Here is a 25,470-nt window from a genome sequence, read left to right on the forward strand (position 1 = left end):
CCCTTGCATGCAGCTGACCCAGTCTCAATCTCTGGCATCCCATATGGTCCTCTGAACATCACCAGGTGTGCCCCATAAATAAAATATAAAAAACAAATAAAAATAATTCTAACACTGGTGTCATTTTCAGGCTTGTCCTCAGTTCTTTCATGCTGTTGCTTAGTTAATTCTTGATCATTTACTCACTCAGCACAGTTTTTATGGGGGTAAGGCACTTTGTGAGCTTTCTTAGTTGACAAGGGGGAAAGCTAATCCTTTACTGACGTATAGAGATGTTTAAAGGTAAAATAAATATTTCACGATCACCATCACGCAATCCCGTTAATTGTCGATTTCTCGAGTGGGCTCAGTAACCTCTCAATTCGTCCTTTCCCTGAGTCTCTCTCAACTCGGCCCTCCCAATGATGTCTCACTGGAGGCTCTTTCAGGGTCAGAGGAATGAGATCCAGCTTGTTTACTGGATTTAGCATATGAATACACCATGGGAAGCTTGCAAGGCTGTCCCATGTGGGCAAGAAATTCTCAGAAGCTTGCCAGTTTCTCCCAGAGGCTACAAGATATCTTTCTGGGAGTTTGCTTTTAAGTTTCTGGATGTTGGCCATTGATGGGATTACACACACCTGGGTTCCTCTGCCGGTACCTTCATGTGTGAGGCTTGTCCAAACTGTGTGGAGAGGGGCCTCGATAATGGCTGTAGCTAGGTTCCGGTGGTTTTCGGCTGCCAGGAGCTCTGCTCAGGTTGGGGAGGGAAGCTGGAGCCCATCCCCTCTGAGGGGTCCCAGGGAAGACAGCCAGGTGTGCGGGCAAGAGATATTTATTTTATATTTAAAAATAAATATTTAGGTAATATATATGTATATATATATATATATATATATATATTTGAAATGCTATATCAATTGGCACAGCAAGGTGGCTTAGAGGCTGAGAGCGGACCAGGCTGGTGTGAAACTCTGGGGTTCAGTCCCTGGCACACCACCAAAGTGAAAAACAACTTGAAAATAAGTTATTCATGGTTTCCTGACCCAAGTGTGCCTCTTCCTGGAAGATTACTCTGCTTGAACCCTCCTGTGTCTTATGGCTTACATATTAATAGCTGATAAATGTTAATCACATATTATGTGTTTTCTACTATTACCATCTAAATTTCTGTGAGGATTCTTTTAGCTCTCCTAATTTGAGGTAAATCCTCCCCCAGCCCCATTGCTGTTTTGGGGCACAGTCACGGATCTGGTAAATATTGAACCCGTGAACAATAATTTCTGCCTGTTTGCAGTGATTGAGTTACCCTGGGAAGCAGTGATGTTCAAGGTAATATTATTGGCTCTATATGAGAAACTGTAGCACTGTAGCACTGTCGTCCTGTTGTTCATAGATTTGCTCCAGCAGGCACCAGTAACATCTCCATTGTGAGACTTGTTGTTAGTGTTTTTGGCATATCAAATACGCCATGGATAGCTTGCCAGGCTCTGCCGTGCGGGCGGGATACTCTCAGTCACTTGCCGAGCTCTCCAAGAGGGACAAATCGAACCTAGGTCGGCCGGGTGCAAGGGAAGCCCTACCCACTGTACTATCGTTCCAGTTCATATGAGAAGCTAATGTCCATATCATCTCTTTCCTCTCCTGGATTTTTATAATACACCAGGGGAAAATACATAGCTTTTTGTAAATATGAAAATACATAATTTGTTGTTAAAGTGGACAAAACACAGCTGTGTCATTATCCCTAAAAATGGTTAAAATACTAAATTAATACTATCTGTTGTGTGTAATTAAGAGACTTCTTTGTATATCCTAAGTTGATGTTACTCTACCTTATGGTTCCATAACAGAAAGTAAAGTTCCCATTCTCTGGGCCTTCTTCTCTAAGGACAGATTTCTGGCTGTGCTTCTGATCTACCTGAAAAGAAGGAATCCTAATCACCCAGTTCCTAATCTTCCTAATCACTCAGGCAGCTGCCCCTCTGTGCTCCAGCTGCCTCTTACCCAGTTCCCTCAGAAGCCATCTGCCTGCCTCCTCTAGGTGTCCTCTCTAAACCTGTAGCATATTTTTATGCTTTTAGAATGATTTTATTTTTAATTTTACAAATTACATTTTAATACAAGATTTTTTAGAGTTAAAAAAGAGACAACCAGTTTTCTCATATAGTTTAATTGTTCATCATCTTTATATCTTCCCAGAAAACCATTTTCCCTCCTCTGTGTATAAACGTTGGTCTGGAGTGATAGCTCAGCGGGTAGGGCGTTTGCCTTGGCCGACCTGGGTTCGATTCCTCTGTCCCTCTAGGAGAGCCCGGTAAGCTACCAAGAGTATCCCGCCCGCACGGCAGAGCCTGGAAAGCTACCCGTGGTGTATTCGATATGCCAAAAACAATAACAACAAATCTCACAATGGAGATGTTACTGCTTGAGCAAATTGATGAACAACAGGACTACAGTGCTACAATGTATAAACATTAATGCATGCATAGTCAATTTTAACATTACTTAAATTGTGTAAGTTTTTATATTTTTGGAAGAAATTTTTAAAGTCTGTAGTAAGGTGCAAAAATAGTGTAGCAATCATATGTGCTCTTTGCACAGAGATCCATATACTTTTGTCATCTGTATCAGGGATGTCCTTTATAGCAAAAGATCAAGCTTTGCACTTGTTGTCCTGCCCCTCTAATTTCCTTCTAGGGTCTAGAAATTACTGAACTTAAATGTATGAAGATTATAAATTTGTTCTTTTGTGTGGTATTGCTTAATTTAGGTCTGCTTGGCCTTTGCTGATTAAACTCACCGTTACTTAGTTTGGGTAGAAATACCACAGGAATGATACTGTATTCAATTTGTGTCTTTGTAGCTGACACATGATATCAATTTGTTTTATTACTGGTTAATATTTTCAACTGTAATTTATCATAATGGTATTTGACACCCTCGAGTCATTTCTTTTTTTCTGTAGAAGTTATTTTGTTGGGAATCACTTTGAGAGTATATAACCATTATGTCCTTCATCCCCATGTCTCACTAGTTTGAGCATCTGTTTATATTTCTAGCATAAATTATTATTATTCTGACAGTTGCTAAAAGGTATTTTCATTCTGTCATTCATTGTTCATAATTAATTGATGTTTTGCCATCAGGGATATCTGTCTTCTCTTCCCATTTACTCATTTTCTTGATGTAAGCATGGTCTTGGGACAGCCATGTTGTCATCTGTGAGACATAAGTCTGTTGCTAGAATTTTTTTATTTTTATATGGCGTTCTCAAGTTTGGCCAATGGGAGCACCAGGAAGCTGGTTTCTAAGTTCTTTGGTCAAGTTATAACACAGCTGGGCTTCTCTTACACTTTTCTTGACCCAACCCCCAAATCAGTTATTTTTCCCAGACTCCATGACTATTAAGAGAGGACGATATTTTAAAAAGAAAGTCTGGGCCCATGATGAACATATTGCTGCTGGGGTTTCAGTCGACTCAGAAATATGTATCTTCCCTGCTCATGCCCACCTAATGAGTTTTTCACTTCGGAGGAAACAAGGAAAGGAGGGACGGAAATATTTGTTTAGACATTCTATTAATACTTGCTCTTGATTTTTTTTAATAAGCAAAGAAGTTTTTTTTAGTTCTTTGACTAATAAGATATATATTATCTTACATACTATAAGATATGTATTATATATCGTATTATATATTATATATTATATCGTGTATTATATCATATAATTATAGGAATATTATATATTTTACATGATAAATATATAATTATAGAAATTCATACAATATTTTATTAAATTTATACAATAAGTCATAATTGTGGAAATATTATGTAATATTATGTAATTATATTATATATTATATATATATCTTATAATATATATTATAAGGTGATAAGTTCTTTGACTAGTAAGACATATATGTGATATTTCACACACACATATATCTGCCTCATTGTTTTTAAATGCTTTCTACTTTATGTGTACCAAACATATTTTTACATTTTCCACATTGTTTGGCTATTTAACCATTATTTGGTTTTGGTTATTTAACCATTATTTGGTTTTATATTTTACTTTATTTATTTATTTATGCAATGCCAGGGATTGAACTCAAGACCTCATGCATGCTAGGCAAATTCTGTACCAATGAGCTAATTTTCTGGCCTTCATATTTAACATTTTCACATTAATAACAATAATTCTTCATCTTTATACATATATGTAAGATATTCCTAGACTAGTAGAAGTAAGGTTGCTAGATTGAAGGGTATTTATGTCTGCATATATCTTTTCTAGACTATCTTTACCCATTTATATAAATTATACATATATGTATAAAGTTTTAATTTAAAAACTGATCAGGATTAGAGCAAGTTTATTATAAATGTTTCTATATGTGTGGCACTGTAGCACTGTAGCACTGTAGTCCCTTTGTTCATCTATTTGCTCGAGTGGGCACAGTATCATCTCCATTGTGAGACTTCTTATTACTGTTTTTGGCATATGGAATACACCATGAGTAGCTTGCCAGGCTCTGCTGTGCGGGCGGGATACTCTCGGTAGCTTGTTGGGCTCTCCGAGAGGGATGGAGGAATCGAACTCGGGTCGGCCGCATGCAAGTCAAACGCCCTACCCGCTGTGCTATTGCTGCAGTCCCTAAATGTGTAACTAGTTTAAAATTGTTACATATAATACCAACATAATTTTCTAGGTTATAGTGATAGCAAATCTCATAATTTTTATAGGTCATTTAATGGTACTTGCCAATGTTTTGGTTAAGCGTGATAAATTTTTCTTTTAATTTTCTTAGGTTATCCAAATGTGAAACATTTTTCTTGGGATAAATACTTAGAAGAAACCAATTCTTTACCTGCTCCTGCAAGAGCTTTCAAAGTGGTAAGATAATTTAGATTTTGATGAATTTTTTGTGATAGTATAAGTTTATACATTGAAATTTAATAGCAAACAAAAAAAGAGAATTGGTGTACTAGAATAGGAATGGGAGAAAAGCAAGGAAATAAAAATTTTAAAAAATTTTTTGTTATTTTAAAACTCAAGATTTTTCTGGGATTTTCAGTGCTTTCATCAAAAAGATTATTTTTATTTGGACTTCAAAGTATGTTTGGACATTGGGAGCTGGAATGATAGCACAGTGGGTAGGGTGTTTGCCTTGCATGCAACCGACCCGGGTTCAGTTCCCAGCATCCCATATGGTTCCCTGAGCACCGCCAGGGGTAATTCCTGAGTGCAGAGCCAGAGTGACCCCTGTGCATAGCCAAGTGTGACCCAAAAAGCAAAAAAAAAAAAAAAAAAAAAAAAAAAAAGTGTGTTTACCTACATACAACTTAAGCAAGCCTTCTGTTTTGGGCAAAAATGAAATGTCTTTTAATATACTTCATCTCAAAAGACCTTAAAATGTAAATTTCCCATGAATCTGAGGGAAAAGATTCCTTACAACTTTTTTATTATTTTTACTTATTTGTTTGCTCTGTGGCCAAACCTGGCTATACTCAGGCCTTCCTTCCAGTGCTGCACTCGGGGATCAGTGCTTGGTGGTCCTGTCAATGCTTGGTGGTCCGTATGGGGTGCCAAGGATCGAACCTGGGTCAGCCACTTGCAAGGCAAGAGTATTGCCCATCCACCTCCCAGATTTTATATTTTTAAGAGATATACAGTTTGTGGTCTCATTACTGCTTCTAATCTCTGTCTCATCTCTACCATTTTAATGTCTTTTTTTCCTACTTTTGGAAATAATTTTCATGCTTGTTGTTTTTTTTCAAATACCTCCAAATAGTCAGAAAAGTCTTGTCTTCCGTGACTAGTGAAATAACCACAACATTTTAAATTGCACCTTAAAGAGAGTTCACTTTCTTTTTATTCATACATAGTTACTGGCATTGTTTTGGTTGTCTATGGGTTTGGACTTGTAATTTGGGATTTGATAGAGAAGATGAGATCCAAAGCCAGTCTAGGAATTTGAGAGTTTGAAAGCTGTTTCTTTTGCTTATTTTTTTTAAAAAAGAAAGCATCTTTATAACCCTCCTCCTTCTTTTAAGTCTCCAGTCATAATTTTTTTCTTATGATAGAAACCACCGCATGGATTCCAGAAAAAAATGAAGCTTGAGGTTATAGACAAAAGAAACCCCGTGTTTATTAGAGTAGCAACAGTGACAGAAATAGATGATCATCGAATAAAGGTAAGTGTTTCCTTTGGTAGATTCTTTTCATCTTTTGTTATGTTTTGAACTCAGCCTCCATTAGTGAAGTTCTGTAATTAGTAAAATCTAGGACAATATGAATACAGTTACAGCTCTTTCCTTTATCTGTGAAAATTTCTCTTTAATTATATCTGCTAAATTGTGATATGTTGTATTTAGTATTTGTCTAAACACACTCAGAATACTGTAACACAGAACCTGGGTAAACCACATACAAGACTTACGTGCCTCAAAAGTTGTATAGATATTCATCTAAATATAATCATCAATTCTTCACCAGTGTTCTTTTTAAAAAAATTTAGATCAGGATTTTAAATTTTTTAATTTTATTATTATTTTATTTGGTTTGGGGGGATGCACCAAGCATTTTTCAGGGCTTACTCCTGACTCTGAACTTAGACATCACTCCTGGCGTGCTCAGGAGACCATATGGATTGCCGGGGACCACTCTGCTGCTTGCAAGATACGTGCCTTACCCACTGTACTCTCTCTCTGGCCCCGGATGAAGACCTTTAAAAAGGAATATTCTGTCTTTTAATATAGATGGGTGAAGAGAAACAGTTTTACAAATAATGTAAGACTTTATTTAGATTTGGATTGACAAAAATCAAGTATATCTTATAAGCACATCTTTCGGAAGGTGAATTCAGTTTGTTATGTCTGAATGTGATAAGACTAAAGATAAAGACTAAAGTTCCAGGAATGGAAGCTGAACTTCTCTTTTTTTTCTGGTCTCAGCATTAACTTCACTCTCATGTCAGAGTATACGTTCTACATCACAGGATTATTAAGAATTTCTGTAAGGAATAATGATGGTTAAAACAGCAGAAAGATGGTAGTTTTATATGGTGAGATAGTGTTCTGTCATTATTTGATATGTGTGGTAACAATCATCTTTGGGAAGTTTATTTCATTATTTATTTGGTCAATGAAGCTGACTCTCAAAAAAGATCAAATAGATTACTGGATCATAAGCAGAGGTAGATTCAGTCACAGTCTTAAGCTGTTTAAGCCCATTTATATTATGGGAAACTTAATTGTATTTGATCAGCCTCTAATGAGATAATATGTAATATTTATTATATATAATATATAAGAGAATGAAAGTAACATGGACAATCTGTACAAGTGAAGTCTTCTATAAAATAGAAATTTTAATATTCATTAGTTTTTTTTAAAAAATGACATAGTTTTATAGCATCTTAGAAGATTTGTAATAATCAGGGGCTGGAAAGATAATATAGCAGGTAGGACATTTTTCTTGCATATGGCTTCCCCAGGTTCAGTCACTAGCATTCCATATGGTCCCTCAAGCACAACCAGGAGTAATTTCTGATTACAGAGCCAGAAATAATGTCTGAACATCTCCAGGTGTGGCTCCCAAAGAAACAAATTTATAATAATGCAAGTCTGATATTACAGTCTTTTAAGTCCAGTGTTTTTGCTGATAATATAAATTATAAAGCTATCAATGTTTTAGAATTGCAAATATTTTAAAAATAATGTGGGCTAGGAAGTAATTGTATAATTAAGCAATATTTTAATAGTTTTAATTTAATATGAAGGTTTTTTTTTAAATGTCAGTGTCAGATTGTAAGAATTAAAAACAAAAAAACCTGTTTTGATTTGGGTGCATGAAAATATTTTTCTCCTTAACAGAAGAGAGGAACATAAAGCATCTCAGCCTTTTTTGCAGAACATTGAAGAGATAGGTATCTGCAATGTTGACCCTCTAATTAAGAATTTCACTCCAAGGGATTTGTGTAAAGGAAATTACCAAAGACAATATGCAAAGATGAAAGCTGCCAGGAAGACAGAGTGATGCTCTTAATATGGGGAGCAACCACAGCCTGAGAGGGTGAAATAGATTATCTATCCCCATGTTGTCAACATTAAATATTTTAGAAGAACATTTACTACTAGCAAGTGAAATATTCTGGTTTAACTATGTATAGATTCTACTTTATTATTTAGCAGAATATGTACATAAGGAGTTTTTGAAATAGTTATACCAAAATAATGACAGTACTCATCCCAGGGAGCTTGTTTCAGGAACATACATTACTTTAATCACTGTGTCATTGTATTGCTGTCATCCCATTGATCATCGATTTGCTCGAGTGGGCACCAGTAACATCTGTTTGTCCTAGTCCTGAGATTTTAGCAGCCTCTCTCTACTCATTCTTCCCAGCGGTGCTGCATTGGAGGCTCTTTCAGGGTAAGGGGAATGAGACTTATCAATATTAGTGTATTTGGTATATTGAATACACCATGGAGAGCTTGCCAGGCTCTGCTGTGTGGGCAGGATGATCTTGGTACCTTGCCAGGTTCTCCAAGAGGGAGAACTAAGCTTTAAGAGGCATTGTGGCCACGTGCTTCCATTAGCATTGTTTTATAGTCTCTGGATCGTGGCTGTTGATGAGATTACACTGCGCTGCCTGGGCAGTTTGTGGGTGTGGCTGCCAAGCTACTGGAAAATGGGGGGTCTGGGTGGAGGAGGCCCAGTCCTGATCCGAGCAGGCTTGGAGGTCTCAGCCCCAGGTCCCACACACCTGGGTTCCTCTGCCGGTTCCTTCATGCATGAGCTCGTCTGAATGTGTGGAGAGGTGCTGTGGCTGGGTTCTGGAGGTCTTCAGCTGCCAGGGCTCTAACTCGGGGCAAGGACTGAAACTCAACTTCAATATTACTTTAATAATTAAAAAAATTAGATTAACTCTTTTACATTACCTCAGAAAAAAATTTTGACTTGGCAATATCTGTTAGGTGATGAGAAAATTTAAACTAGAATCCAACTCTTTTTGCTCCCACCTAAATTTTATTTTCAATGAAATGCTCTGGTCATTTTTTAACAGCCCCAAAAGAGCTGACTCTGAGGTTTATAGATGCCAATCATCTTTTTTCATAATTACTGGCATGGATTTCATATCTAAAGTTAAAACTGGACAAATATCAGTGTGTTTATGAATCTACAAAAGGTCAGTGAACAGGTAACAATGACTGTTTCAGGATTTGTCAGCATCTTCTGAGAATATAAAAGGTTTCAGCAAAAAAAGTTTCTAATAATACAGAAACTAATAACAGGGACCTCCTGTCTTCAATGATGAAGCAGAATATATATTAAGTTATTAATGCAACAAAATATTTCAGGTTTATTGGATAGAATCAACACAGGTTAAATTAAGTATTTTTTTATTTACATAGTATATTTTATATCTTGAGCTACCACAGTTAAGAAATTCTTAGATTTTACCTGTTTTATTATATGATATTGAGATTTAAAAAAATCAATCAAATCACAATCACAATATCCTGTTTATCACCGATTTCTCAGGCAGGCTCAGTAACATCTCATTTTGTCCTTTCCCTGAGATCTTAGAAGTCTATTTCGACTTGGCCCTCCTAAAGATGTTGTACTGGGGGCTCTTCAGGGTCAGGGGAATGAGATCCAGCTTGTTACTGGATTTTGCATATGAATACACCATGGGGAGCTTGCAAGGCTGTCCCATGGGGGCAGGAAACTCTCAGAAGACTGCCAGTTTCTCCTAGAGGGAGAGGTAGGCTAAAGATACCGTTTCTGAGAGCTTGCTTCTGAGTCTCTGGATGTTGGCCATTGATGGGATTACACACACCTGGGTTCTTCTGCCGTACCTTCATGCATGAGGCCTGTCTGAACATGTAGAGAGGACCCTCCAGCATGGCTGCAGCTAGGTTCCGGTGATCTTCAGCCTCCAGGAGCTCTGTTTGGGGTGGGGAGGGAAGCTGGAGCCCATCCCCTCCGAGGGGCCCCGGGGAATGCAGCCAGGCGTGCGGGCAAGAGACTCATCTTTAAATAATGAGCAGAATATTTTTGAGATCAATTTTGTTTTTAGGGACGTGAGAATATAATACAATTCTCCTACACATCCCCCCTCCCCACCCCACAATCTACTTTCTTTATCCATCAACTTTCAATATGGTTTATTTCCTTCTCCTAGCAGTAGTTCAGGACTTACATCTTTTTTCCCCTTTATTTTATTTTATTTTATTTTATTTTATTTTATTAAAATACAGTGATATAGTTACAAGTGTTCATGTTTGAGTTACAATCTCACAATGATCAAACACTCATCCCTCCACCTGTGCACATTCCCCACTACCAATATCCCCCGGTATACCCCCCTTTTCCACCCTCCCCCTGCCTCCATGGTAGACTATTTTTCCCATACTCTCTCTCTACTTTTGGGCATTATGGCTTGCAACAAAGACACTGAAAGGTCATCATGTTTGGTCCATTACCTACTTTTGGCATGCATCTCCTATTCCAACTGGTTCCTCCAGCCGTCATTTTCTTAGTGATCCCTTCTCTATTCCATCTACCTTCTCCCCTCTGCTCATGAAGCAGTCTTCCAGCTATGGGGCATTCCTCCTGGCCCTTGTATCTACTGTCCTTGGGTGTCAGCCTCATGTGATGTTATTCTATACTCCACAAATGAGTTCTTGCCTTTCTCCTTTCAGTAGTTTTTCAGTAGTATTTCATGTTGTTCTTTGCTTTTACATATTTATGTTGTTATAAGTAACCAATGTTCATTGCTCAGTAGTCTTTTTTAATGACATTTTGATTTTCCCGGAGTCAGAAAATCCTTTGTATTTTGATTTTTAATTTTCTCTTTTCTTATCAGCTTTTTACAAGTGTTTCAATAAATCTGACATGTCTTTTGCTCAGAAGTTCAAGTATGCTTTTAAACCTTCTATTAATGTCTTTCCCCTCATACCCAACACAACAGTCACCAATATATTCTAAAGCAGTGGTGCTACTCAGCCTTAAAATGAACTTTCAGCTTTTATCCTGAGACTGCTTTGTTGGAAGACTGTATTGACTTTCACTTTTTCTGAATCTCATACTTTGCATTCACTTACCTACTAAGACACATCTTATTATTTTCCAAGAAAACATGTATTTTCATACATGTATATTTTGACTCATACTTAATGTTAACATGTCAGTATATTAGTCAAATGTTTGAACTGTGACTTGGAGAGAATTTCATGTAGAGAACCATTTCTCTTCATAAAGTAAATGTGTTGTTTGATTTTTTTTTTCAAACCAAGTGTTACTATGCTGGACATTTAAGATCATTTGATGCCTTTTCTCTTGACAGAGTTCCTTTTCTCTGGAACTACTACCACTGTTCGTGATGTTCTTCTATTTTGTGATAATATATCTTGGTGTGAGAATCGTTTTTCACTTATCAGAGAGGGTCCTTATGCTTTTTTTACAAGCCAGTTTCATATTTATTTGTCAATTTCCTATTCTATGACTTCTTGTACTGTTCCTGTATTACTTTTCTCCTGGTGTTGGCTTCTAAGTAATGCTAAGGGGTGGCGGCAGGGGTCAGGGCATGGGATGCAGCCTAGACAATATAGTGCTGGGGCCGTCAGGGATGTAACAGTAGTGCTTGAGGTACTGTGGAGTGCTAGGGGATCGAAATTCTCTGAAATTACTGAGTCAGGCATGTGCACCAGCTTTTTGGACTCCTTGGTTGTTCTTCTATCACAGAGATGTCTTATTTTCTATTTTCTTTCTAGAATTTTCACTTCTTTGTACTAAGCCTCTTAAATTTATCCCCTGGAGTTAGTATTTTTATTCTGTTATGCTCTGAGTTTTAAAATTCTACTTGCTTAGAGAAATATCTGTCTATTCTCTTTCTCAGGTCTTAACGGCTTTATATTTACAATGATTATTTTATAATTTCCTTGTTTTAGCTAAGAGGTGTCTGTTCTCTTTTCCAAATCTTATTACTTTGGTCCATTTTAATTTTTTTTCATTTTTTCAAGTTTTTTTAATGGTTCCTCTTTATTTCCAGAAACAGTATTTTTTTCTTATCTAAAAATACTAGTACCAGTTTTGATTAATTGTGTGTGTTTATTTCCTCTAAGTTTCTCTTTGCTTAATTTAGTTTGATCTCTCTTTCTATGGGGCTTTCCTCAAATGTCAGCTTCTTAAATAGCTCTTCACATTAAGGAAAAGGCACTGGAAATTGGCTGGTTTTCATAGGTGGGATTTATTGACTAATAGGCTTCACTGCGGGAGAAGAGAGCAAGGAGCCAGCTTTTTCACAAGGAAATAATTCCATTTGTTGGCATGTGAATCTTTTCTCTGATGCTTTTCAATTTCTGCCAGTTTCGTCCCTGGAAAGGGATGAAGCTCCTGGCTACTAGGTGGACAAGACCTCCTGGGTACTATGTTGAATGTGCAAACTCTTACCTAAACCTTCAGCTTCCATCAGCCCTTCACCACAGCACCTCTGGAATTTTACTTCCTTAGAAAGTAGACCTTTGCAGTCCTGCAGCCTTGATGACTGCAGATATTTTGATGGGTGGAAGATCCCACTGAGGGTTCTAACCACTCTCTCTTCCAATGCTGAGCCGGTTCCGCCGTTTGTCAAACCCTCCCGCTTCCCTCCCCCATGCATCAGAATTAAGTTCTTCATGGGTTCTGCAGACTGAGCTGGCTGGCTCTGCTGCTGCCACGAGCACCTGAGTGTCTACCCTCCACTAGGAGGTCAGCTGCGTTGCCCACCACAACCGGCATTGCCATTTTTCACCTGTCAGTTGCTTTAATCCGTTTTTAAAGATGTGGCTTTCATCTCAGAAAAGAGGAGCCCCTGGGTTTAAAATGTATTTTGATGCATTGTCTCTCACTTGAATAGATAGTCTAAATAAATCAATTTTTGTTTGTTTGGCCACACCCAGCAAGGGTCAGAGCTTACTCCTAGCTCTGTGCGCGGGGATCACTCCGAGCAGGGTACGAGGGGAGCGTATATGGAGCCAGGGAATGAACCCAAGTCCATCTCATGAAAAGCAAGCATTTTGCCTGCTTTACTGTCTCTCTGGCCCCCCAAGTCATACTTAAAAAAATAATGTAAAAATTTTTTTTCAGTTATGCAGGTGGGGTGGTTGGGGGGTGGGGCATCGGATGTATACTGGGTTTTTTCTTTTTTTTTTTTCTTTTTGGTGGTGGAATATGGGCACTGGTGAAAGGACGGGTGTTTGAGCATTGTATAACTGAGACATAAGCCTGAAAACTGTAACTTTCCACGTGGCGATTCAATAAAATAAATTTTAAAAAATATTGTATCGAACTCAAGAAATTTCCATGCATACATTCTAGGTTTTTCTTTCTATAAACAATATTGCTGTATTTTCTATACCTCTTTCTACTCCAATCCTATGATTGTGGAATTGCCTATTGAAAATTGATTTATAGTGAGATTCTGTATTAATGTCATGAAGTAAAATAAAATGTGACATTAGTCTGAGAAAAACAAAATATATTCAAAAGAGGGGGCAATCTTTTTTTTTGTATTCTGTAACAAATATCAGTAACAATGACTCTAAAACTAGAAGAGGTAAAATTAAAATTAAAGACAGCAACATTTTCAAGAATAAATCAGATAAATGCTCAAAAAAATAATGTAAATTTTTGGCTGCAGAGGTAGCTCAGTTGACTGACTATATGATTGGCATGGAGGAGGATCTTGTTTGATCACAGATTTGGGAAAAACTCCTGAGTAACACCAAGTGTATCCCACACTCCAACAAACAAAAACAAAAACAAAGCAAAATCAGACTTTCCAAAAACTTTATATTTTAGAAATGTATAGGGGGAAACCAGTAGGACAGAGGAGTGCCAGAGTATATTTTGTATTTTTAATTGTTTTATTATATAGTTCCAGTGGCATCCCACTAACACAATAGTCTGTTTTCTTTAGAACTTAACTTGAACATTATTGCCAAATTGCTTTTATATATTTTTTGTAGTAAGTGTACCATTTCTATTACAAATATTTTTAGTCTTTATTTCTGTGAATTTTTTAAAAAATACTGTTATGTTTACATATTTTTCTCTGTAGGTGCTCTTTATCTGAGATATTTATTTGATTTTAACTCAAAACTATTTCCAGTAAGAGTAAAAGCCATCACTTAACTTTACAAGAGTATCTAACATTTTGTTTAAAACCTATTAATATGTCAGGGACTAAAGTAATAAAAGTCATAAGAGATTAAATGAAGCTGTACATCATAATTAAATTGTTATCTTATCTTGGCTTCCAGAATGAGAATACCTTTTAGGGTTACTACTAATCACTGCATGTTGTTAATTCTTCCATAATTTTACATGTATCATTTAAAACTGTACTTGCTGCGTGTCAGAGATAATTTTCCTATTTCTGTTCATGATCTAAACCAAGTTTTACCTTTGAAATTAAATCCTAAACCTGCTAAAATTTTTCAGATTTCCAGCAACCTAATTAATAGGTGGTACTAGATTAATCTATATTGTATCTAAAGTCTGTTCATCTTAAATAGATAACTGATTATTCTTAAATTGAATGTCTGTCCTAATTAAAACGTACAAAATTGGTCTCAGCAGATGTAATAGTATTGCATCAGATGTAACATGTAACAGATGTAATCGTATAAAATAAATTTTATTACATAATGTATATCAGATAGCGAATACACCACGGGTAGCTTGCCAGGCTCTGCCGTGCAGGCGGGATACTCTCTGTAGCTTGCCGGGCTCAGAATCAAACCCGGATCAATATGCCAAAAACAGTAACAACAAGTCTCACAATGGAGACATTACTGGTACCCGCTCAAGCAAATAGATGAATGAAGGGACGACACTGCTACATTGCTACATATGTATAAGGAAAATTTTAAAGGAACCCCTTTTGTCATATCAAGATTTTCAGAAACTATTTCAGTATCATTTAAGCTGTGTAATACTCTAGCATTCTTCTGTCAGTTCTGAGTGCATCCCAGAGTACTTAGGAATTTAACATGGAATATATTTCTGCGGTGTGGACGAGTAGCACACTGCTCAGAGCACCTGCCAGGCAAGCATCATGTCATCATGAGTTCAGATCCTGTGTCTTGTCCATGCTGAGCGCTGTCCAGCGCCTGTCACTACCTCACAGGCAGGTATATAAGGACTCCATGAAAGGTGTATTGACATTTTGTATGTGTGTGTCTCAGCCAGAAAGAACAACTTGAGTTGAGCACAAGTGTGCACAGCATAGGGAACATGCCAACCACAGCGTGTGCGCTTTAGCTGAGAGTGCAAGCCCCGGTGTGCGTATGTACAAGCATCACACTACAAGAGACCTAACCTGGCGAGCACTGAGGCCAAGTGTGCAAGCCTGGTATGTAACCCCTCGTGAGCTAAAGTGTGTGAGCACCAAAACCCTACCCATGAGCCAAAAAGAAAAAGAAATCTGTTAAAAAAAATAGTTTGTATTACGATTTGAAACAAAATAGGGAGAGGAAAGAGGCAAAATATTTGTCTAGAATCTAAGCCATATCTAATGAATATAGAATGTCTTCGGCCAGCTCTTTCCCCCTCCTTTCTCTTAAATATTCAGGGATAATCCTGTATATCCTGGGTGTAGGATATTTATATGTGAGGTTTAAGTTTCTTTGCTATCAGAAGATGTTGTGAGTTTTGCTGTTTACATAAAACAAATGGAATGTGAGTTATGAGAACATTGATTTTAGTGTCCCCAAAATGAAATTCAGAAAACGCATGATCAGCTTTAGCATTTTTTGATAAAATATTGTAACACTTGATTAGTAAAGAATTTGAATACACTTTCCATAATATTGAATTATGGCATTAACAGCATAATTACTGTTTACAGAAAACAGAAATATCCTTAGAAATGCAACATAGGTATTTTTATATCATTTGAGAAATTATAAAGCAGTAACTTTGTGAAGAAAGGTACTATTTATTATTATAAATGTAATTTATTTTGTAGTACCTAACCAAAATTAAGAAAAATAATAAAAAGTAATAAAATAAAGGAAACAAATATCCTTTTATAAAAAAATGAACACTTTTGATCAAAAGAAAGCAAAGGTAACTTTGAATTAAATAACTTTCTTTAAGTGCTACTTTTGAATTTAATTTATGTGAATGGTGAGAAATTCTATTTTGGATCCATGAATTTTAGCTTGGTTATATCTCTTAACAGTTTGATCTCTCTCTTCATTTTTTCATTATCATCTAATATTTCTACTCTTTGTTTTGCTTTATTTTTTAAAAAGATAGTAATAACCATCATTTTTTTCTGATTTAGTATTTATTGAGTTGTGATTTTGGGATCACTTGGTATTTAAGCTTGAGAAGATGGGTTCATTGCAAAAGGCATTACTTTGAACCCATCTCTATATAGTTTACCAGTTCGGTACTGCTGTGTCATAACAATATGTCTTCTTTCAAAATCATATTAGGATAGATAAATTGTTTTACAAACAATTCATTGAAATCATCAAGTCAAACTAATGTATTTTAAGTGTTCATTGTTATTCCCAAATAACTCCAGAAATATCTCATACTCATCAGCCTATGAATCACCAGAAAGCAATATTTTTTGCAGGTTGATAGCAAAATTGAATCTTTGAACTTTAATTGTAGCATTTTAATTGTAAGTAAAGGTCTCTTGTGTACTATTCATATATTTTACTAAAAACCATTTATATGATAATGGAATATTATTCAGCTGTAAGAAATGATGAAACCATGCAATTCGCTGCAAATATTATGTCAAATAAAGTAACCCAAAAGAAGGATGACATCACATATATGTGGTATTTAGATTAACTGGATAAGGAAATGCGGTAGTTTAAAGCAGGGAACCCTAATGTATAGGGAGGAGAAGGAAAGATAATGAGTAGAGGGTGGGAGAAGAGACAAATGAGAGGAAACAGGTTTCTTAAGGGTCAAGGTACATTCATGGTGTTAAGGAAGGATAGAGTTAAATATCCAAACCACAGAACAGCAACACTGAAATCATGAGAACCAAACTTCAGTAATGAAACTTAGAAAGGTGCCTGTCAGGATGGCAGATTGGGGGTAGGCGGGTGGGAGAGGGATCCCAGGAACACGAGTGGGGAAGTTGACAGTGGTGGTGGGATCAGTGATGGAACATTGTATGTCTAAAACCCAACTGTGAATAGCTTTGTAACTCTTGTCATCTGAAACATTTTTGGTAATTCCTTTTGTTACTATGTTGAAACAAGCTTTATAAACTAAATTATTTTGTTCCTGATAAGAGAACAGACTTGGGGAATGAGAAGGAAACTGGTCACACTGGTGGGTGGGAACACTGAATACCTGAAACAGCCATGTTATGAGCAACTTTGTAAATCACAGTGTTTAAAGTTCTAAACATTAAAAAAAATATATGTTGGATAGAAATAGAAATCTTGCATTTTCATAATAGGAACATATCAAAAGTTTGGATATTATTGGATGTAGTCAAGGAAAAAAATGCAGAAATATAGGAAAACTTTAGCTTAAGTTTCCTAAGATATAGTAAGTTACTGTATATCCACAACATTAAAAAGAAAAGAGAGGTATATATTTGGTCCTAGGTGATGTGTCTGGAAGACCATCTGCTGGTCCCCTCTAAAGAAGGCTGCACCCCCTACTCTAGAACCTCTTTGAAAGACATCTTGGTTACTTACAGTGGGAAAAAAATCTTTAAAATGCATATGATGGATATTTTATAAATTGGGAATATTTAAGTAGGGCAATTACATTTAAAAAAAATAGTATTAGTTGAATTCCAGGGGATTTGACCTTTATTTGAAAGATTTTCCTGTTGCTGTGTTCCTTACTAGTCTCCGTCACTTCATTGATTTATTCATAACTTAGTTAATATTTGCTGTGTGTTTTGATTAATCATGTGAAGACTTATCTGTGCCACTTTTCATAGTATTGTGAGAAACACATACTATATCTCTAGAAATATTTCCCCAGAAGTACCTTTGGTCAGACATTTGTGAATGGTTTGATAATATCTTGAAATTAGTTTAAAAGTGCTTACTGTGAAGAAATGGAAAAAAAAATTACTTGGTGCTCTAAAATGGGAATGAAAATGGTTACTGTGGATAGAACTTTTACTTGAAAAATTTTAGTGAGCTGTACTTAACTATTAATTTTCTTTTGTTTTCTAGGTTCATTTCGATGGTTGGAATAGTTGCTATGATTACTGGATAGATGCAGATTCTCCGGATATTCACCCTGTAGGCTGGTGTTCAAAAACTGGGCATCCACTTCAGCCTCCTTTAAGTAAGACCCAAAGATTACAAATCTTAACACTTTCCTGTGTATCGTTTGATATTTTCTTTAGGTATGTTGATTAACTACAGAAGAGCCCGGCAAGCTCCCCGTGGTATATTCAATATGCCAAATACAGTAACAATAACAGTCTTATTCCCCTGACCCTGAAAAGAGCCTCCAATCATTGGGAAATATGAGTAAGGAGAGGCTTGCTAAAATCTCAGGTCTGGAGACATAACTGGCGCCCGCTCAAGTAAATCGATGAACAACAGGATGACAGTGATACAGTGATGTTGATTAAAAACTGGGGCAGGGGGTTAGGGTATTTTTTTCATCTCTATTTTGGACCAGACATTTGACACTTTCATATTTGATTTTCATAATTTTGAAATTAAGGCACTTTACCTGTTTATTCTTTCTTTTAAATTTTCTGTCTTTTTTTATAGGTCCTCTAGAATTAATGGAAACTCCAGAGCACAGTGGGTGCTCAACCCCAGGATGCAAAGGGGTTGGCCACTTTAAAAGAGCAAGACACCTCGGCCCCCACAAGTAAGTCCTGCTGCCACTCATATGTCCCACCTATATGGACAGCCCCTGTGTCTTATGTACAAGATAATGTCTTCTACGTGCCTTGAATAATGTCATTCCATTCTACTTTGTTCCATTACAACACTGATAAGGGGAAAAATGAGACTCCTACCAGGACACCTAACTGGAGTTTCCATATCTGCCATGTCTCTGTGGGTTTTCTCTGGAGACCCAGTTTCCTGCCACATACAGAGATGTATTACATGTGCATGTTTCACACGCGTGGCTCAGTGTTCTCTGTCTGAGTGTACCTTCTCTGCCACCCCAGGAAGTAATCACAGACTGCCCTTCACAGAACCTGTGGACTCACTGGAAATGTGAAACTATACATAATTTAAATAAAATGCATGATGACAACGGGGTGTCCTGTTTAGGGTGGTTCTGACCTGCTGCCCTAAACTGCCAGATAGACTTGGCTCACCTGTAACCCTGAATTGGTTACAAGTGTTTTAGGTCGTTATTGAGAGAGTTGGTGATTTTATGACCCTAGGAATGTTTCTTGATATCATTTTGCCTGTGCTGAAATTGGTGTTGTTAAATACCATATCACTTAAAGTTTCAGATTCCAAGAACAGTTATCAACAGCCAAAAGGCTCATTGTAAGCTAAAAGATTTGAACTGATTTTAAATTCAGTCCATAGGAAACGTGGTTACCGTGGTGATCCTGTAGAAATTGAAGTGTCTGTCAGTCTTTCTCAGAGCAGACATATTCTCAGTTTAAAACAGATTTACTCTGACCAGTTGGCGCTTTTAGTTGTTATGACCTGACTTATTTTATGGGTAGTTTCTGAAATAGTCATTTGGGTTGTCATTAATCATGAGGAAAAAGGATGAAAATATTTGGTAATTAATTTAAAGAATTTAATAAAGGTGAAATTATTATAGGGCTGTGAGCGATAGCACAGTGGTAAGGTGTTCGCCTTTCATGCAGCCGACCCGTGTCCGATTCCTCCGCCCCTCTTAGAGAGCCCGGGAAGCTACCGAGAGTACCGCGCCTGCACGGCAGAGCCTGGCAAGCTACCCGTGGCGTATTGTATATGCCAAAAACAGTAACAATAAGTCTCACATAGAGAGACGTTACTGGTGCCGCTCGAACAAATCGATGAACAACAGGATGACAGTGACAGAAATTATTATAGTTTAGTAGTAACGATGATACAAATCACAAGTATACTCCAACATGAGAATTCCTATTTCTCTTAACCCTTAAGTTACTTTTAAATTTTATTATTATTATTATTATTTTTTGCTTTTTGGGTCACACCCGGGGATGCAGAGGGGTTACTTCTGGCTCTGCACTCAGGAATCATTCCTGGTGGTGCTCAGGGGACCATATGGGATGCTGGGAATTGAACCCAGGTTGGCCGTGTGCAAGGCAAACACCCTACCCGCTGTGCTATCACTCCAGCCCCTGATTTGCCTTTTAAACAATTGAAAATATAACCAATGAATTTAATGGAGCCCCTTTGCTTTGTTTTGTTGTCTTGTATTTTGGGGAGCCTTCTAAGCAATGCTGGGGGTCACCAGAGCTCTCCCTGGCGGTGATAAAGAAATGTGGCAATGCCAGGGATTGAATTTGGGATTGAACTTGCTCATGCCGGGCATGGGCTCCAGCCCTTGGAGCTGTCTTTCCCACCTGTAACCAAGGTGCTTTCTGTTCAGGGCCCACTCCTGGCAGAGCTGTGGGAACCATATGTAGTGCCAGAAATGGAACCTGGGTTGGTTGGGTATAAGGCAAGCACCCTACCCACTTACTATCTCTCTGGTCACTTAACCGATTTTTATATTAAAAAAAAAAAAGCTATCTAGGTGAGTACAAGTTAAAATAGTGCTTGGTTATGTTCTAGCTGCTACTTAACTGGATTGCCTAGTCACAAAAATGATTCCTCCTTTATCTAGTTTGTACAGGTTCTAAATTTTTGTTATTTCAAATGTCTGAAGATGGCTTAACCTGCTTTAATTAAGATTAATAGGAGTTATAAATTGGCTGGGATGTTTTCATCTGGATATAGTTTCTCCCGCCCTCCATTTCTGCAGCTTATCTTTCTTCTGCAGCACTCCTCCCTCATTAGGAAATTTGGTATGTTCCAGAGTGAAGAGTCTAGATACAGGCAAGATGATTCCATTTACAGATACCCATAAAAATCCTTTTCATTGTTTTTGAGACAGCAAGCCAAAAGTAAAAAGTAATTTAAACTGAGTGATAACAGTTCATACTTGAAAGTTGAATAATGTTAAAATGCAGTTATTTCAGGAAAAAAAAAAGATAATTTTTTTAAAAGAAAACTACCGAGGGTTAGTGAGATAGCACAAAGGGCTGGACTGTGGTTTGCGTGTGGGAGGCTTGGATCAGTCCATGGCCCTACACTGTTCCCCAGAACTCTACATGTTGTTCTGGGTGTGGCCTCTGAGCAACCATGGAGCCAGAAAATTTAAAAAAGAAAAAGAACTACTGGGTCTGTGGCTCAGAGCAGCAAACTCGCCCAGCCCGTGGCCCAGCTTCCATCTCTGGTTTGGCCGCAGATGGTCAGCACTGCCCAGATGGCTCTGCTGTGCCCAGTGGCTCTGCTGTCTGCAGGTCCCCAGCCCCACTGCAGCCGAGTGGTACAAGCCCCACCAGGGAAGTTTGCTGTGCCTGGTAGGCCCCACTGCTCAGTACCTAGCAACCACAGCCCAGCACGTGTGTGGTCCCCAGGAGGGGAGGGAAAAGGAAAACCACTTAAAAAGCAAACAAACAAAGAGTTAAAAAGGCCCTATCTCAGAAATTCCTCCAATTGAAGGGTGAAGACATTACTCAAGTTGTAATGTGAAGACATTACAAAACAGAAGTTATTTTTTAGACATTGTCACTGTCACCTGGCAAGCTACCCGTGGCGTATTCAATATGCCAAAAACAGTAACAATGAGTCTCACAATGGAGACGTTACTGGTGTCACTGTCATCCTGTCGCTCATCAATTTGCTCAAGCAGGCCCAGTAATGTCTTCATTCGTCCTAGCCCTGAGATGTTAGCACCCTCTTTTTACTTGTCCTTCCCAACTGTGCCACATTAGAGGCTCTTCAGGGTCAGGGGAATGAGACCATCATTGTTATTGTATTTGGCATATGAATACGCCATGGCTCTCCCGCAAGGGCAATAAACTCTTGGTAGCTTGCCAGGTTCTCCAAGAGGGAGAACTAGGCATAGTTCTCCCTCTGATCATAATAGATCTGATTCATCTATCAGATGTCAGATGAAATAGTACCATACAAAAATATGTATCATATTTAAAATAGTTAAATAGTAACATATTTTTGTATGTTACTATTTAACTATTTAACATATACTATGTAACATATGCATATACTATACTATTTAACATATATAATAGTAACATATTATTATTGTTTCAGACATTAACATTGCCTAAGAAGGATCAGAAACAATTCATTGGTATGCTAAATTCCCATGACATATCCATAATGCCCGTCTTCCAACAAATATTTTTTAATGTTTTTCTTTGCAGTCCTAACACATTTTTGGAGCAACTGTATTTCTCTAATTGCTTGGCGTGTCTTAGATAACCCTCTAGGGTACAGCTATCATTTTCCCCCAGATTGTGATGTGGCCATCTGTGGCACCCAGAGTCTAGCTGGTGCCAGGGAGCGCAGGGGTTCGCACTGTTCATCCCTGTCTTATCTGTTCCCTCACAGCTCCATAAAGTAGTCACAGACCAGGACCAGGACAATAGTACAGCAGGTTGGGTGCTCCCTTTACACGCAGCTGACCTGAGTTTGATCCTCAGCATCCCGTGGGTCCCCTGAGCATCACCAGGGCTAATTCCTGAATGTGGAGCCAAGAAAAGCCCCTGAGAATTGCTAGGAGTGGTCCAGCAAAGCAACCAATCAACCAAAACAATCAAGGATCAGCCTCCTAAAGCTATGGCCTAGGGGCTGGAGTAATAGCACAGCGGGTAGGGCGTTTGCCTTGCACGCGGTGGACCCGGGTTCAATTCCCAGCATCCCATATAGTCCCCCGAGCACCGCCAGGAGTAATTCCTGAGTGCAGAGCCAGGAGTAACCCCTGAGCATCACCGGCTGTGACCCAAAAAGAAAAAAAAAATGCTATGGAAGACACAGCCTAGCAACTCAAAGTTGACATACAGCCCTTTCTGTGATAAACACTGAGACAAGTGCTGGACTTAGTGTTTTTCCCAAATTATGAAGGTAAACAGAATCCCTCCATCAACTTCTCTCCTTTGATGTTGATGTGATGCGTGGGTTGGGTAGGATACAGGCTTGCGTGTGGAGCTCACACATTTTCTGTTGTGATGATGCTGAGGGGCCTCGTGAGGTTGAAATCACCCTCTCTACTTGTACTAGCGCATACTTCGGTTGTAGTGCTCACTGGAGCTTGCTGCGATACTTACATGCATGCTTTTCAGGGACTGAACTTCTGGTCAGAAGTGCTCACACATTTTTCTAATTGAGGTGTTTGCTGGGGGTCATGTGCTTTACTACCCTCTTGGCTGCAGTGAGGCTAGAAATTGCTTGTGGCACCAGGAATCACAAATACAGAGCTACCGGTCTCATACTCTGCGTACATGGGCAATATCGGGAATTGAACTTACATCCTCCAGCTTGCAAAGCTCCCTAGCCACTGAGCCAACTCTGACTTCCCCAAACAAAGATGACTTTTAATGGGTGTATGCCAGCATTATATTCTGTGGATGCATTTGGAAATTTGGGGCTTTGATTTTCATCTTCTAGGAAGAAACTCATCTTACAACAGCACTCATAGTCTCCTTTCCAGAGGTATTAGTGGAATAGGAGAGCTTTGTTTCTCAGAGCACTGGGGACAGCTCATCGCTACCTGAGGACACTGGTTCCCCTTTTCACCAGGATCCCCTCTTTCTTCTGAGTTTACCCATGGACCTCTGATGATCTCTCAGCTGGGAAAAAAAAATAATTTTATGGAGTTTCCGTGATAAACTTTGGAGAATTTTTTTCAGAACTGAAGTGTTGGAATTTAATCAGTTTTTGTGAATAGTAATAGTAGATTTTAAAAAGAATAATAAGAAGAAGTAGGCTTAAAAAGACATGCATCAGTGCGAAGCTGGGTTCATTTCCTTACCTGTATGTAACACTCTGCAGAATGGGTTAACTAGAGCATCGGGGTGGAAGGATACAGTTCCAAAAACTGTTGGATTGTGTTAGCTCCTGCCCTAGCCCAACCTTCCCTTCTTCTCAGCTCTTTCAACTAGCTTTGCTAAGTCTCCCCAACAGTGCTGCCCTATTTACAACACTCCAAACTCTTTATCTAGCAGGATATTAATCCTTCACAGGCAAAGCCTGTTTTCCATTTCATTAGTAGATTTGTGGAATAGCTGCTGTATCATGGATATTCTTTGAAAGGTTCATTTCACTGGCACTTATTTTTGTCCTTGCTGAGAACGCTGCATTTAGAGAAACATAATGAGAAAATTCTCTTTGGATTAATTTACTGAGAAACTGCATAAATCAAAACATGCATTATTTGCTTAGATAACAAGGAAAGTTGCTTTTTTAGCAAGAATAATCAATTTACAAACACAGAAGCAAAAGCCTGTGTATTGACTTAGCCTGTTTCTGGCTTCCCTGAAAAAATTTAAATAGTAATTTTAATCTGAGAAATGTTAGAAGGAGAGCATATGTCTCAACAATTTGAGAATATGATTTTTTTAAAATCCTAAATTATAAATAATATGTCTATGAAGTAGATATGGATATGGTATTTTATAGTGCTGTTCATCTGTTGATGAGCACCTGGATTGTTTCCAGATCTGGGCTATGAAAAGACTGCAAATATTTTTTTTCCAAATAATGTTTTTGTGTACCTGGGGTAGATGCCAAGAAGTAAGATTGCTAGATCATATGGAAACTCCATTCTTTATTTTATGAGAAGTCTGCACAGCATATTTTATATATACTGAACCAACAATTGTTCCACCATTAATGAATGAACATTCCTTTTTCCTCTGACATATTATATAGAGCTGTATCAGGTTTACTTGGGAGCATTTAAAAATTCTTCTCCTTCTCCCAGATGAATCTATAATATTCTCTTTGGCATGGAAGGGAGTCATGTACTGTTTGAGAAAATTCCCTGGATGATAATTAACATTCCCACTTTCCCTAAAATGAGGAAAATAACATGTAAGTTGCTAATATAAATTAAGTAAAGACCAGCTTATTTCCAGAATTAAGGAGGCATCTTTAAAACAGGAAAGATAGGTAATTAGTTGGAGCGATTGGTTAAATATTCAGGGCTGGCTACACAGAATTTACCCATTTGTTCCGGAGACTGGAAAACTGAGACTCAGGCACAGGGGTATCTGAATTAACAATTAGTGACCTGGTGTTTCTTTATTTGTAATGGGAAGTGGAACCTGAGAGATAACCCAGTGGGCTATGCATCAGTTAGGTTGGGTCCAAGTTGGCCCCAGCTTCCTTTTCATAACAAGGACAGATTAGCTACACATTGCTGTGGGTATTTTCTATGATATCAAGCATATACATAGGAATCTGGGGACAGTAACCTGGAGAACTTCCA

The 25,470-nt window shown here is 37.9% G+C and overlaps 1 protein-coding gene across 7 annotated transcripts in view; it reads left to right on the plus strand.

Annotated features, from left to right (window-relative positions):
* Positions 1 to 25,470, plus strand: part of L3MBTL3 (L3MBTL histone methyl-lysine binding protein 3) — a 119,823-nt gene that overhangs the window by 63,021 nt on the left and 31,332 nt on the right. For all 7 annotated transcript variants that reach the window (XM_055136913.1, XM_055136909.1, XM_055136911.1 and 4 more), the window contains 4 exons: positions 4,793 to 4,878; positions 6,069 to 6,179; positions 18,207 to 18,321; positions 18,759 to 18,861. In XM_055136913.1, the coding sequence (XP_054992888.1) occupies positions 4,793 to 4,878; positions 6,069 to 6,179; positions 18,207 to 18,321; positions 18,759 to 18,861 (415 nt within the window). The remainder of the gene's footprint in view (positions 1 to 4,792; positions 4,879 to 6,068; positions 6,180 to 18,206; positions 18,322 to 18,758; positions 18,862 to 25,470) is intronic.

Source organism: Sorex araneus, chromosome 4, assembly GCF_027595985.1.
Source record: "Sorex araneus isolate mSorAra2 chromosome 4, mSorAra2.pri, whole genome shotgun sequence".
Classification (NCBI taxonomy): domain Eukaryota; kingdom Metazoa; phylum Chordata; class Mammalia; order Eulipotyphla; family Soricidae; genus Sorex; species Sorex araneus.